Source organism: Diceros bicornis, chromosome 2, assembly GCF_020826845.1.
Source record: "Diceros bicornis minor isolate mBicDic1 chromosome 2, mDicBic1.mat.cur, whole genome shotgun sequence".
In the NCBI taxonomy this organism is placed as follows: Eukaryota; Metazoa; Chordata; class Mammalia; order Perissodactyla; family Rhinocerotidae; genus Diceros; species Diceros bicornis.
In genome coordinates, this window is record NC_080741.1 from 36,295,556 (window position 1) to 36,310,406 (window position 14,851).

Genomic DNA, 14,851 nt, shown 5'->3' on the forward strand with positions numbered 1-14,851 from the left:
TTTCCTGTGTGGATCATCGACAGAGGGCCGTTCTGACCTTTTCTGTTTGAATCAAGAAGCCCACGATGTTGTTTCAGACTCTGCCATGCCGGATATGTCTATTACCAGTCTTACTGATCCAACGGAATGTCACATATACGTGTATAGATTACCTGTCAGTTATGATGAGTTCGGGCCCAAAACCCAATTAGTGTAAGGCTTAGTGCTTTCTGGAATTTATCCTGTTTTGTGCATCTTCACTTTCAATAAATTCTGTTGCCACAGATGTAAGCACAAAGACGCATCTCCATTAAGCATTTCTTTGGAATTCATATGCAATATCAAGCAGATAAAAGAACATCAACTTTTAACTCTAAAGAGGGGAAACAGCAACATTTAGAGTCTGTTCCCTGCTCCTCAGCACAGGCGTCCTAACTGTGACAGAGGAGGGCTTCTCTCAGTGAGCGGTTTAAAATGTCCCTTGGAAACCTGTCTGAGGGCTTAGTGATCGTCACAGGAAGTCCTCCTTCTTAAGGAGGGGCCTGCACTCTTCTCTCTGCTGCGTCCACTTCTTCCATCTGGAGGTCCCAGCTACCTCAGGCTGGGTAGGTTGAAAACTGAGCTTGTGAACTGTTGTTCAAATCGGCCCCTTAATAACCTGTTCCTGTTTCATTGTTCCAGCTGAGGAAATGACACCCTAATCCACTTTGTAAATCTTTCCAGACACCCTGGGGGTCGTTCCACTTTATCCTCCCCCACTTCTCTCCATATCTCATCTATTAAAGTCTTATCTACTTCTGAAATTTGTCTTGAACTCTCACTTCTCAGTATTCACTGCCACCATATTGGTCTTGAATACATCATCTTCTCCCACTTGGATTATTGCAACCTTCTCTGAACTTGTCTCCTCACACCCACCCTTTCCCCTCCACATCTCCATTCTCCCCGCGCAGCCGGAGTTGTGTTATAAAACTGACCTTGATCTTATCATTGCCTTGCTCAAAACTTTCCCACCACCCTTAGGAAAGTACAAAATCCTTAGGTCTCTTGGGCCCACTTAATCTGACCCTCCCCAACCTCTCTAATATTTTGCACCAATGTCCTAACTTACTATGCTTTCTTACAGGTTCTAGAAAGCAGCAAAGCCCTTCCTCCCTCCTGTGCTGTGCTTTCTGCCTAGAGAGTTGTTCTTCCCGTCTCTGTCTGGCTAGCTCTTACTTGGTCTTCAGGATGGCCTTCCCTGACACTTCCCGTGCCTGCAACAAGGTTACGGCTCCCTGTTATAGACTTTATCACACTCTTTATTTTCCTTTATAGCATTTTTCACAATTGTAATTATTCAGATATGTCCCCCACTAGACTTTAAGTTGTGTACGAGCTGGATCTGTTCAATTTGTGCCCCACTCTATCCTTGGGGCCTGATAATAGGAAGCCTGGCATATTTTAGATGCTCTCAAGTGTTAGACAAATGAGTGAAATCTATCTTCCTAGCTTTGTGATAAAAATTACTTGAGTATTTTGTTCCATATACCACAAAGATAGCTAAAACAGAAATGAATTAATTTCTCCTAAGTCACACAGCAAGCCAGAGCCGGCCCCAGACTCCTTATACTGTCTCCTGGGGATGTGGTTTAGATACTAAGTTCTTCATGACTTGGGAATAAAATCCTCCTGGTCCCTGGAAGGTGCTGGAATCCGAGATGCATACTTTGCTCTGGCCTTCCTTCTTCAGGACTAAAGACGCCTACAATTTACATCAGTTTCTTTTCCCTTGATGACGTCCTCCTTTAGTCATGGGTGACATTGACTTGGTTTGGGTTTGGTCTTGCTCACCAGCAGTGGTGAAGAGTTGGATGACTGTTGCTGGAATTAACGTGCAGCTTGTGCTAAAATGCTGAGTGCCCATATCTGGACTGGGCCCTTGCTCGTTCTCCCTTTTTTTTTTTTTTTTTTTGTGAGGAGGATCGGCCCTGAGCTAACATCTACCAATCCTCCTCTTTTTGCTAAGGAAGACTGGCCCTGAGCTAACATCCGTGCCCATCTTCCTCCACTTTATATGGGACACCGCCACAGCATGGATTGACAAGCAGTGCGTCGGTGCACGCCCGCGATCCGAACCGGCAGACCCTGAGCTGCCGCAGCAGAGTGCGCACACCTAACCGCTTGTGCCACCGGGCTGGCCCTCGTTCTTCCTTCTGAAAGCTCTCCCAGGCCACTTGTTATTTGCCATCTGTGAGGAGGGCAGCAGTGGCAGGTGAGGAATCCTCAGAGGTTCATCCCTTGAGAGCAGATCAGTCTCCGGGACCACTTCAAGTGGACCTCAGTCTTGTTCCCTTGACAAGTATCAGCCTGTGAGCAAATTCCAGCCATGGATGTGTGTTGTTTTGCCCCTCGTGGTGTTTTAAAACTCTTTATTAGTGATAACATTTAAAAATCAAGAGTATCATGTACAAACTTGAGTTTCTGTGTTCTCCTGGGGGAAAAAAAAAGGAAGATCTAGCAAAACCAGCCCACAATTGGCTGGAGCTGAGTGGAGACTGCCCCCTTAAAACAAGACATAGTTTTTCTTGTTTGCCATGGTCTCTTCCCAGCCCACTATGTTCATTTATTTTACCTTCCTGGCGTGTTTGTAGGCATATGAGTTTGCAACCCCTATTGTATTTGTAAGTCATAGGTATTATGTGTATATATGCGTGAAAGTTGTAATTGACACTCTAATTATTTTTTTCTCTGTCCCCAATTCCTTCTTTTTCTTTATTTTCTCCTTTCCCCTCCCTTTTCTTTTCCACTGCCTCTATCATTTTACAGGTTCTGGGACTGCTGGTATGGACACTTATCGCCGGAACTGAGTACTTCCGGGTCCCTGCATTTGGCTGGGTCATGTTTGTAGCTGTATTTTACTGGGTCCTCACTGTCTTCTTCCTCATCATCTACATAACAATGACCTACACCAGGATTCCCCAGGTGCCCTGGACAACAGTGGTAAGGAAGCCATGAGTGTTCTCGTCCGTTGCCCACTAGGTAGGATGGAATTGAAGGCAGGGGAAGACTATCCTCTACCCACTCTGGGTCCTTTCTGACTGGGATAAAAATTAAATTGACATGAGACCGAATTGCAGGAGAAAATCAAACAAAGCTTTATAACGTGTATCCATGGGAGAGACCCCGGGAAACTGAGTATCTCTACAAAATGGCGGAGGTTCTCTTCTTAAATAGATTTCCGTAAAGACAAAGGAGGATGTTGGGGTGAGGGAGTCAGTTATGGGAGATTACCAGAAAAGCACAATAAGGTTATTATGCAGCCTTGTCTTCCGAATTGATAAGTTTCTAGAGATGAGGTCATCCCTGCTTCTTCCTGGTACAGAGAGGGAGATACCTTTACAAATGCAGATTTCCCTTATAAATGTAAATGTCTGTTACAAAGAATCACTTCTACTTTTACTTGGAATGGGCTTAGCAAGGGCCTTCCCGGTCTATCCATACCCAGAGTTAAATTCTTTTAGGCAGTTAGTGGCGGGGGGCGGGGGGTGGGGGGGGCGCTATTTTTTCAGAGAAAATAATCAAGGTAAACAGACATATCTTGAGGTGGCCAGTTCTGGTCTTCCACACAATTTAGTCCTCCTGTAGTCAATTCAGGATTGTCTCTCCGCCAACAAAGTTGAGGGCAAAGCCAGGGAGAACCCAACACAGCAGATAATCTCTCTATTATCTAAGTGCCTCTCAGGTGTTAGATACCTGAATGTGAAACTGGGCATGTTGGAAAGTCCAGGAATTTTTTTTAGGCAAAATAGCAAACCAGTTCTCAGAAGACTGAATCGAGAAGTTCAGTTCTTTTATGTAGACTCCTGTTTTATTAATTCCCAATGAACAATGTGACCTGGAAACAGGTATGTCAGAGCACTAGCCTCTGCAGATCTTCTTTCCTTCAAACACCCTCCCCCACCCCCCACCCCCCACCCCCGCAGGCCATGATCTTAACCCTTTGCAAGTCAGAGCTCTTTGATGTTGAGATGTACAGTGTGTGCAAAGAGTTACAAAGAAAAACCAAAACTGCTATCAGAACAAATAGATGTCCTCACATTTGGAAACTAGAGTAGTCAAGGGTGATTAGATTCTTGTCCTGGCTCCAGGCACCATGCTGGATGCAGGATAAACAAAGGAGAACACACAGTCTAGGGGGAAATAGCTAAGAAAATGTGTGGGTTACAGTACCTGTCTTAGTCTGCTCGGGTGCCGTAACAAAATGCCATAGACTGGGTGGCTTAAACAACAGAAATTTATTTCTCACAGTTCTAGAGGCTGGAAGTCTAAGATCAATGTGTCAGTAGAGTTGGTTTCTGGTGAGAGCTCTCTTCCTGGCTTGCAGATGCACGCTATCTCGCTATGTCCTCACGTGGCAGAGGGAGAAAAAGAACGTGAGCTCTCCTTCATTTCTTCTTATAAGAGTGCTAATCCTATCATGAGGGTCCCACCTTCATGACCTCCTCTAACCCTAATTACCTCTCAAAGGCCCCTTATCCAGATATAATCACACACAGGGTTAGGGCTTCAATTTATGAATTTTAGGGGGACACAAACATTCAATCCATAACATTCTACCCTGCCCCCCCCAAGTCATGCCATTTTCACATGCAAAATACCTTCATTCCATCTCAACATGCCCAAAAGTCTTAATTCATTCCAGCATCAACTCAAGTCTAAGGTCCACAGTCTCTTTAAATATCATCTAAATCAGATATGGGTAAGACTTTTAAGGTGAGATTCATCCCAAGACAAAATTCCTTTCCAGCTGTGAATCTGTGAAACTAGATAAGTTATGTACCTCCAAAATACAGTGGTACCACAGGCATAGAATAGACATTGCCTTTCCAAAAGGGAGAAATGGGAAAGAAGGAAGGATGACAGGTCCCTAGCAAAACTTATAAGGCAAATTCCATTAGATCTTTAGGCTCCAGAATAATCCTCTTTGGTTCAATGCTCTGTCCTCGAGGCCCACTGGGGTGGCATTGTCACCCACAGTCTCTGCAGGGTGGCCCTACCCCTGAGGCACTGGGCAGGGACATCCTGGCTCACAGAAATCAGAGAGGCAGCTCCACCCTTTGAAACTGAGGAAGAACCAGCCTGCCTCCTGGTCCTGTGATGGGAGTGGCAGCCCTGATGATCTCTCTGAATTGCCTTTGGGTGATTTATTCTTCTCTTTTCTGGAAAGACAGAGCATATTCACAGCCAGATAGCTCTATGGTTCTATAGAATCCAAGAAGTTCAGCAACTCTTCTTCATTTTGTCCCTTCTCTATCTCATTCAGTTCAAGCTGGCGGTGTTTCTGCTGGTATAATCCCTTATCTATTCCTGGTTTCTGCTGAGATAGTTGATTAGCTCTGTGGTTTGCACCCATGATCTCCCTGGGCCACCAAAGCGGAGGGCGCAAACCTAATTTAACCAGGCCGGCCCCAAGCTTTCTCATTTTTTGCAATATGGATAGGCTGAGAACTTTCCAAACCTTCAAGTTCTGGTTCTTTTTTGCTCAACAGTTCTTCCTTTAATTCATCTCTCTTCTTTGTGTAAGCAGTCAGGAGGAACCAAGCTGTTCCTTCAACACTTTACTTAAAAATCTCCTCAGCTAAATATCCACTTTCATTGCTTGCAAATTCTACCTTCCACAAAACACTAGATCACAATTCAGCCAAGTTTTTTGCCACTTTATAACAAGGATCACCTTTCCTCCAGTTTCCAATAACATATTCCTCATTTCCATCTGAGACCTCACCAGAATCACCTTTAACATCCGTGTTTCTAGCATGTACCTCAAAACTCTTCAGCATCTATTCATTAGCTGGTTCCACAGCCAATTCTATATTTTTAGGTATTTTGTTACAGCAGCACTCTACTTCTGGTTCCAGAATCAGTCTACCCCACTCTCAGTACCGAATTCTGTATTAGTCAGTGTTCTCTAGAGAAGCAGAAGCAATAGGATGTGTATATATATATTTATATATAAAGAGATTTATTATGAGGGATTGGTTCGCATGATTATGGTAGCTGAGAAATCCCAAGATCCAGTTAGCAAGCTGGAAACCCAGGCAAGCTGATGGTGTAGTTCCAGCCTAAGTCCAAAGACCTGAGAACCAGGAGAGCTAATGGTGTAAGTTCCAGTCCAAAAGCCACAGCAGACCTGAGATCCAAGAAGACCCAATGTTTCAGTTCAAGTCCAAGGCAGGGAAGAAAAACCCAGTGTCCCAGCTCAAGGCAGTCAAGCAGGAGGATCAGCCTTTTCCTTCTAGTCAGGCCTTAAACTGATTAGATGAGGCCCACCCACCTTAGGGAAAGCAATCTGCTTTACTCGGTCTACTGATTCAAGTGCTAATCTCATCGAGAAACACCCTTACAGACACACCCAGAATAATGTTTGGCCAAATATCTGTGCACCCCATGGCCCAGTCAAGTTAACACATAAAATTAATCATCACAGTACCCCCATGCTAAAGTAAGAGTGTGTACAAAGTGTGATGAAAGTTACCACTTCAGCTTGGGACAACTGGGAACCTTTCAAAGAGGAGATGACATTTAAAGAGGAGATGACATCTTAAAGATGGCGTACATACTCCTAAGTGGAATTCACAGAGATAAAAGGTGTGATCCCCCTTGCTTTGGATCATTTGCAATCTTGGTGGGGAATTTGAAGTGGCTGTATGATTAAAAAAAAAAATCTAAGTGGTGCTGTGTGCGTGTGTGTCTGTATATAAAATGAAGCTCTGAAGTGATGCTGTCTTTTTGTTTGTTTTCGACCAATATATCAGAAAAATATCCAGTTCCAAATAACTGACCGATGAACCAGATTTGAAAAAGAGACTATTTGTGGGTTGTAAACTGAGGTTAACTGGGCAGGCCTTCACACAGTGCTGTCGTCGCTCAGAAGGTACCTGGCTTTGTTCTTTCTGTGAGTTGCCTTCAGAGCTAAGTTAAGCCCCACAAGAAAACAAGTCTCATTTTATTTCACAAAACAGATTGACTGACTCTTGACTGTTTCCCCCATATAAAGCGAGGATTCTCCATTAAGATTTTCAAGAACACGGTGCAGGTTCTGAAAGTTATTCCAATCGAGGTGCCCAAAACTGCGTGGGGCAGTGCCGGCAGTCTTGTTGGAACTGGTGTTCTGCTTCCCCGGGTGGGCACTTGGCTCATTGGGATGTGGCAGTCAAAAAAGATTAGCCCCTTGAAGTAACAGTGACATGGGAATACAGGATGAGGGAATAATCAGAGTGAGTTGGGGGAATTTAACGAATGCCGTTTTGGAGAAAGAAAAGTCTTAAAGTGAGTCTTGAGGAAAGTGCTTGTGAACTTGGAAGAAGAAGATGAACTTGGAAAGTGTAACAGGAGAGCAAATGGTTGGGATGCAGGAATGAGCGAGACCTTTATTTCCACTTCTGCCAGAGTCTCAATTCCTAGTTGTCTGATCTAGATCAGGGGTTGGCAAACTTTCTCTGTAAAGAGGCAGATAGTAGGTATTTTATCTTTCGGGGCTGTACAAACTCTGTCACAACTACTCACCTCTGCTTGCAGCCTGAGAGCAGTAATAGACAATTTGTAAATGAATGAGCATGACTGTTCCAGTAAAACTTTATTTGCAGAAGCTGGCAGTGGTTGCACGTTAAGTGCACGTGCTCTGCTGCTGGCGACCTGGGTTCGGATCCCAGGCGCGCACCGACGCACCACTTCTCCGGCCATGCTGAGGCCGCGTCCCACATACAGCAACTAGAAGGATGTGCAGCTATGACATACAACAATCTGCTGGGGCTTTGGGGGGAAAAATAAATGGATAAATAAAATCTTTAAAAAAAAAAAAAAAAGAAGCTGGCAGTGGGCCATAATTTGCTGACCTCTGCCCTAGATCACCTGTAGTCTCTCTCTTGTCCAAGCCTAAAATTCCTTCATAATTTATTACATTAAAAATGTTTAAGTAGGGCCGGCCAGGTGGTGTGGTGGATAAGTGCACGTGCTCTGCTTCAGCTGCACGGGGTTCATGGGTTCAGATTCCAGGTGTACCCATGCACCACTTGTCAAGCCATGCTGTGGCGGAGTCCCATATAAAGTAGAGGAAGATGGGCATGGATGTTAGCCCAGGGCCAGTCTTCCTCAGCAAAAAGAGGAGGATTGGCATCAGATGTTAGCTCAGGGCCGGTCTTCCTCACACACACAAAAAAATGTTTAAGTATTGCTTTCTTTTTTTTTTTTTTCCTTCCCCAAAGCCCCAGTAGATAGTTGTACGTCATAGTTGCACATCCTTCTAGTTGCTGCGTGTGGGACGTGACCTCAGCATGGCCAGACAAGCGGCGCATCGGTGCGCGCCCGGGATCCAAACCCGGGTTCGCCAGTAGCGGAGCGCGTGCACTTAACCGCTATGCCACGAGCGGGCCTGAAGTATTGCTTTCAATGGTACTTTTTTAAAAAGTTAACAGTGCTCCTTTCTGTCAGTCCCAGGTTTTAAAATGCTTTGATTTGCACTATCAGAATTTATTATCATAAGGTGTATCCCTATTTTATACATAAACTGAAGTTTGGAGTCTCGTGACTTTGCGCAGATTCACACACAGCTGGGGCCCATGTCTCTCGACTTTCATCCAGGATTTTTTCTGATCTCCTCCTGCTTCGGGTGCTCTTCTGCCTGAGTAGTAAATAAGAACCCTGACCAGGGCCGGCCCTGTGGCTTACTGGTTAAGTGTGTGCGCTCCGCCACTGGCTCCCCGGGTTCGGATCCCGGGCGCGCACCGATGCACCGCTTCTCCGGCCATGCTGAGGCCGTGTCCCACATACAGCAACTAGAAGGATGCGCAACTATGACATACAACTATCTACTGGGGCTTTGGGGGGTGGGGAAGGAGGAGGATTGGCAATAGATGTTAGCTCAGAGCTGGTCTTCCTCAGCAAAAAGAGGAGGATTAGCACGGATGTTAGCTCAGGGCTGATCTTCCTCACAAAAAAATAGAAAAAAAAAAAAAGAGCCCTGACCAGCAGTCAGGCGACCAGGACTTTGAGTCCCTTCATAATTGTTTAATCCTTTATCTTATCAAGCAAAGCCATCGACCTCCGTGTCCGGGGTTGCACACTCACATGTGTGACGAGACCAGATAGGTCATGCAAGTGAGTATAAACTCAGTGAGTGTTGAATTCCTGACACCCAGACACACTTTCTTAGCATCTTAAACAACTGGAGTATATTCTTCACTTCACAATGAAATAAGCTGGAAATGTGCTCCCAGGATTGCTAGATCTTCTGTATTTTTTTTCCTCTCTAAGAGAAGCCAGAAATCTGGGTTTTTGTGTAAACCCTCCCAGTTTTAAAATGTTTACAGCCAAATTTTAAAATCTTCATTCGTTGCTGGCTGATGCTAAAGGTCAAACATGTCTGACTTCTGGTTGGGGTTTTTTATTTACTGTTCCAACTAAGAAGCACCTTTGCCGCCTCTCAAAGCGTTTGTGAGTTGAGTAAGCAACATTAACTGAATATCCAGAGTGGGGTCTGGAAAAAGTTTTCATTTGTAGGGCCGGCCCCGTGGCTTAGCGGTTAAGTGTGCGCGCTCCGCTGCTGGTGGCCCGGGTTCGGATCCCGGGCGCGCACCGACACACCGCTTCTCCGGCCATACTGAGGCCACGTCCCACATACAGCAACTAGAATGGATGTGCAACTACGACATACAACTATCTACCGGGGCTTTGGGGGAAAAATAAATAAATAAAATCTTTAAAAAAAAAAAAGTTTTCATTCGTAACAACTAACTGCTCAGACCTTTATTACCTACTGTCCAGCAGAACTTCTTGCAGAAACAGACTGGGGATTCAGATGCTGGCCCTCGCTGTTGTATCCCACACTAATCAGAACATGGCAAGGGTCAGGCCAACCCAGAACTCTGTGCTGAGGCAGCTGACAGGCTCCTGGTGCCAGAACAGGCCTCCTCGATTCTTGCTGCTTCAAGTGTGGTCCCTGGACCAGTAGCGTCACAAGGGAGATTGTTAGAAATCTTAGGCCCCACCCCAGACCTACTGAATCAGAAACTCTATAGAAGGCCTGTGAACCTCTATTATTACAAGCTTTCCAGATAATTCTTAGGCATCTAGAGTGTGGGAAACCCTGGTTTACAGATCGTTATATATCCATAATCCCTTGCCTGAAACCATTGGGCCAGATGTGTTTGGGATCAAGATTTTTTTTTTGAAATTTTAGAAAGGTAATAACATAATTTGGTGTATTTACCACAATATGTAACACGTCCCCCTGAGTCTGGGGCAGCCCTGTAATCAGATACATTAATGTTTCTGTAAGAACACATGAATTTTCCTGCTAAGAAGGATAATAAAGACTACACCCCCATGTCAGTGCAAGTCAGCCTTTGCTGCCAAATGACTTTTGAATTTACTTTTGTTTTTCAGAGCATTTGGGGAATGCAAGATTGAGAGAAGTGATTGGTAGGCCTGATTTTGGTTCCCTGGGAGCTTGGCTGGGAGATCACCATGGGACACTACAAAAACCTGAGTTTCATAATCTTGCTTGTAGCTCCTCCATTAAGGAGGCATGAGGTTTGCACTGGAATTCTATCTTAACAATAGGCCATTCCTCAGTGCATCTGGGGAGAACACAGGTGCAAAGTTACTGTATCCATCTGTAACATGCAGCAGGGAACCAGCTCTGAGCTTCTGGGTAATGTCATTTACTCAGACAGACTGGGATGTGCTTTCTGACAAATCTGATTTGAGCTAAAATTTGAAAGCAATGCAATTTGCCATCCTCATAGCACTAAGCACCAGGATCTACACAAATGCATCCTCTGAGGATTCATCCTCTGGAGCTTATCCCTGTTGACCTCTTTGCAAGCCCCCTGAGCAGCAGTACAGGGCACACACAGGGCAGGGGGTGTTAGCCTCCTTTTATAGGCAATAGCAGCCAGCATTTATTAAGTTATCTGTGTGCCAGATGTCGTGCTGGGCCCTTTATATTTTGCATCAATCTTTTCATTTAATCTTCACAGTAACTCTGCAAAAATGGAATGTATTGTTTCCATTTTGCAGATGAAGAAAACTGAGAGAGGGAGAGGATTTTGGTAGCCAGGAATGGGATGCAGGTCCCCTAATACCAACCACAGTTGTCAGCCCTGTAGTCTGCTCAGCTCCTGGTGAATACGTGTGGTCTGGTTCTAGCCTTCAGGAAATTTCTGTGAAACTGAAAGAACCTACCTGCTCTCTGCTGCGCAGGGATTAGGCGTTACTGGCAGTTCGGGCTTGTAAATTGTAGACATCACTAATACAGTATGGAGGATCAACCAAGCGTGGCCAGCTATTTGAGAGTTTTTATCTGTGTGTGCCTTTATTTGGGGGGAACAAAGAGGATATTTTTATACCAAAAAGGGATCGAATTTCAGAAAAGAATAGGCTTCGCCCTCCCCCTTTCCCCCAGAAAGAACAGTTGGAAACCTTTTGTAAGATACTATATTGTCCTCTTCTCTGCTCACTATGCCCGCGGATGCTTCAGGGACTGACATTTGAGTTGGAGGAGCTTTAAGGACTTTCAGCGGGAACACTCTCTGATTCAGGCCTATTTCTCTGCAACAAGACCTCATGTTTCCGTGAAGCTCAGTGATACTCTAGAGCCCAGAGGACCAAGAGCAAACTGAGGGAGAGCAGTGGCTGAAGGGACAGCATGCAGCCTGGGTGTCTCGGGGAGAAGAAAGGGGTGTCTGAGTGTGTTGTGTATGAACTGGCCTAAAACCCTCTCCTCCCCAAGCTGCTTCTCATAGCCCTCATCCCCTGCCCTCCCCAAGTGTGCAGATGGGCCCCTTACCACACCAGGGTGCAGTTCTGGCCACTTCTGAGATCTGGAGGTGAGCAGGCCTTCCCACGCTCCTTAAACACTCCATCCCTCTGTCTCCCCCAGGGTCTCGGCTTTAATGGCAGCGCCTTCATCTTATACCTCTCGGCCGCGGTTGTGGATGCATCTTCTGTCTCCCCGGAGAGGGACAGCCACAACTTCAACAGCTGGGCGGCCTCGTCGGTGAGTGAGCCCTCACATCCCCCCAGGATCTCCTTCTCCTCCCTGAGGCCGGCTGGGAATCAGGGAAGAGGACAGAGTTATCTGCAGGAGAAAGCACCACCTGCCGTAGTGACACACGGGCAATTAGCTTATTGGTTTGAAAGCATCAAAAATTGATGCTGAGGGGCTGGCCCCATGGCTTAGGGGTTAAGTGTACAGGCTCTGCTGCTGGCGGCCTGGGGTTCGGATCCCGGGCACGCACCGACGCACCGCTTGTCCGGCCACGCTGGGGCGGCATCCCACATACAGTAACTATGACATACAACTGTCTACTGGGGCTTTGGGGAGAAAAAGGGAAAAAAAGGAGGAGGATTGGCAATAGATGTTAGCTCAGGGCCGGTCTTCCTCAGCAAAAGGAGGATGTTAGCTCAGGGCTGATCTTCCTCACAAACACACACACACACACACACACACACACACACACAAAATTGCTGCTGAAAAATCCTGATGACCTGAAGTGCAAAGAGGTTGAAAGACTCTGCTTGAGTGAAAGCCAATGGCTGGCACAAAATATGTATTTGAGGGAGAAAAAATATTTGAGGCATTCTAAGAATAATTCTACTGCCTACGGTTTAAGTGGGGAGAGAGTTACAGAAAACGAACACACTATGATTCTAATTTTTTTTTTTTAAGAAGTAGAAATGTTTGTTTATGCATTGAGGATGCCTAGAAAAATATACACCAGCAGAGGTTCCTTCCAGGGACTGTGACTGGACAATGAGGGGAGTGGAATGAGGGACTTTAATTTCTGTGCTTCTGTACTGTTTGCATTTTTAAACCATAAATGTGTATTGTTTTTCTAATTTAAAAAACTAATTTTAAAAGTTTCTCTGAGATTGGCCTTAAAATATTCTATCCCCAAAAGAAATATTTGGGAGGGGGTTTGGAGGGGAAGGTGCAGTTAGACAGGAATGCCAGAATGAGACTGTTCAAGCTGATTGATAATACTTGAGTGTTCATTATATTCTTATATTTGTATTTGAAAATATCTATTTAAAGGTAGAGAGCATGGTGCACATGAGATTAAAAATCACAGGCTTTGGCGGCACTGGGCTGAAGTCAACATACAGCGAGAATCAGTGGAACTGTGCGGGCTGTCCCTTAAGAGGGGCCTGCATTTTTCCACTCACCATTAACACCACACACACCATGTGGGTTCATCCCTTCTTCCCACCCACTCAACTTGTTTATTTAACTAACCCTGTTGCAATCTGAGGTTAAACCCTAGTCTAAAATTGCCTACACTAAATTAGAAATACATGTGCTTTTCTCAGATGTACACCACCCATATTCACCCCTAAGTGAACACCCTGGCGTTATGTGAGCAAAACTACAAGCCTTCCAGGTATGTCCCAAAAAGAAAAACAGCATAGCCAGAAATCATTTCGGAAGGAAGGTAATTGAACCAATAAAGCAGTTTGAGATGAGAAAGCCTGGAGTCAAGGTATGCTGTGAGTGCATGACTCAATGGAGATGAAATGATATCTTTCGCTAACTGGGATGTGCCCTAACTAAACCTTCTTTCTATTATGCTTTCTTTTCTCCAGTTCTTCGCCTTCCTGGTCACCATCTGCTACGCTGGAAACACATATTTCAGTTTTATAGCTTGGAGATCCAGGACCATACAGTGATTTGCCATTTTGAGAATTAAAAAGGGTGAAAAAAAAACAAACAGGAAGAATCTCACTGTAAAAACAGCTGTAGGTATAATGTATATTTCCAGAGAATTGTATTTAACTAATGTTTTTATATACTTAGTTAAATTTGCTCAGAGTGGTTTGTTACAATTAAACGGGATACTTATTTGCAAAGTGCTGTGGCTTATAATGAACTCTTAAATATCTTGTTGATGTCTTCAAGACCTTATTTTCTTAGTGTATAAATAGATAAATTGCTAATATTAAGAATGCGTCAAGTTTGTAAACTTAACTTTTAAAATGCCAGATTCTTTTTTGATTAAATGTTTCAAAATACCGGGCAACTTGTCTGATTTGAGAAAAGAGACCTACTACTGAAGCCAGAGGCAGGGTGCTGTGGGGAAATCTTCATCCTCACTGGGCTGCCAGGATACACTTGTCCACAGGCACCAGGCCATGGTGGTAGGAGATACCCACCTCCCCAAGTCTGGGGATCATTGGTATCCATGATTCTCACATGTTAACCAGTTAGCCAGAAAGTATCTAATGAGACACTGGCCTTGGTACTCGATAGTAAGCTTGCCCTAAGTGGTGCTGCTGAGTACAATGACTGATGTGCTAGTGGTATTTTTTCCAATATTAAAATAAGTACATGACCATTAAAAGGATAAATACTTGCATGTACCTTAAAATCATCTTGCTGAACACAGTGACCTGTGTACCATATTTTGTGAAAAATACCGGACCAAAAGGTCTCACATCTCCAATCTCCAGTACTAATATTTTGTGACATCATTGTTAGATATGATCAGATGGTGGGAAGAACCCCAGTCAGCAAGGCAGCTGCACACTTAGAGGAAGTGTTTTTGGGCAGGACGGTTCTTGCTGGGACGGCAGCATATCTTGGGTGATTTTTCAAAATGAGCTTCTTTTGAAAAACAAAAAACCACAGAAACGTTAGTATGGTTGATGACAGTGAGGAGTTTCAGCCGTGCACCCTGTCGACATGATCCCCATGGCCTCTGCTCCTCTGCCCATGTTTTGTGGTGCTGTCTCTCTGTTGTTTGTGGTTTGTGTTGGTCTTCCTGTTTATCTGATTCTAATTCCTCATCCAAGCTCTGTTTTCCCCTATGCAGGAGAGTTGATATTTCTTCAG

The 14,851-nt window shown here is 44.8% G+C and overlaps 1 protein-coding gene across 3 annotated transcripts in view; it reads left to right on the forward strand.

The window, feature by feature from the left end:
- Positions 1–14,034, forward strand: part of CMTM8 (CKLF like MARVEL transmembrane domain containing 8) — a 102,976-nt gene extending 88,942 nt beyond the window's left edge. Inside the window, exons 2-5 of one of the 3 annotated variants that reach the window (XM_058554408.1) lie at positions 2,788–2,961; positions 11,903–12,019; positions 13,333–13,403; positions 13,606–13,650. In XM_058554408.1, coding sequence (XP_058410391.1) covers positions 2,788–2,961; positions 11,903–12,019; positions 13,333–13,359 — 318 coding nt within the window. In that variant the 3' untranslated portion in view covers positions 13,360–13,403; positions 13,606–13,650. Of the gene's footprint in view, positions 1–2,787; positions 2,962–11,902; positions 12,020–13,332; positions 13,404–13,605 lie in introns of all 3 variants that reach the window. The other 2 variants (XM_058554399.1, XM_058554418.1) reach the window with 2 other exon arrangements.
- The last annotated feature ends 817 nt before the right edge of the window (positions 14,035–14,851 follow it).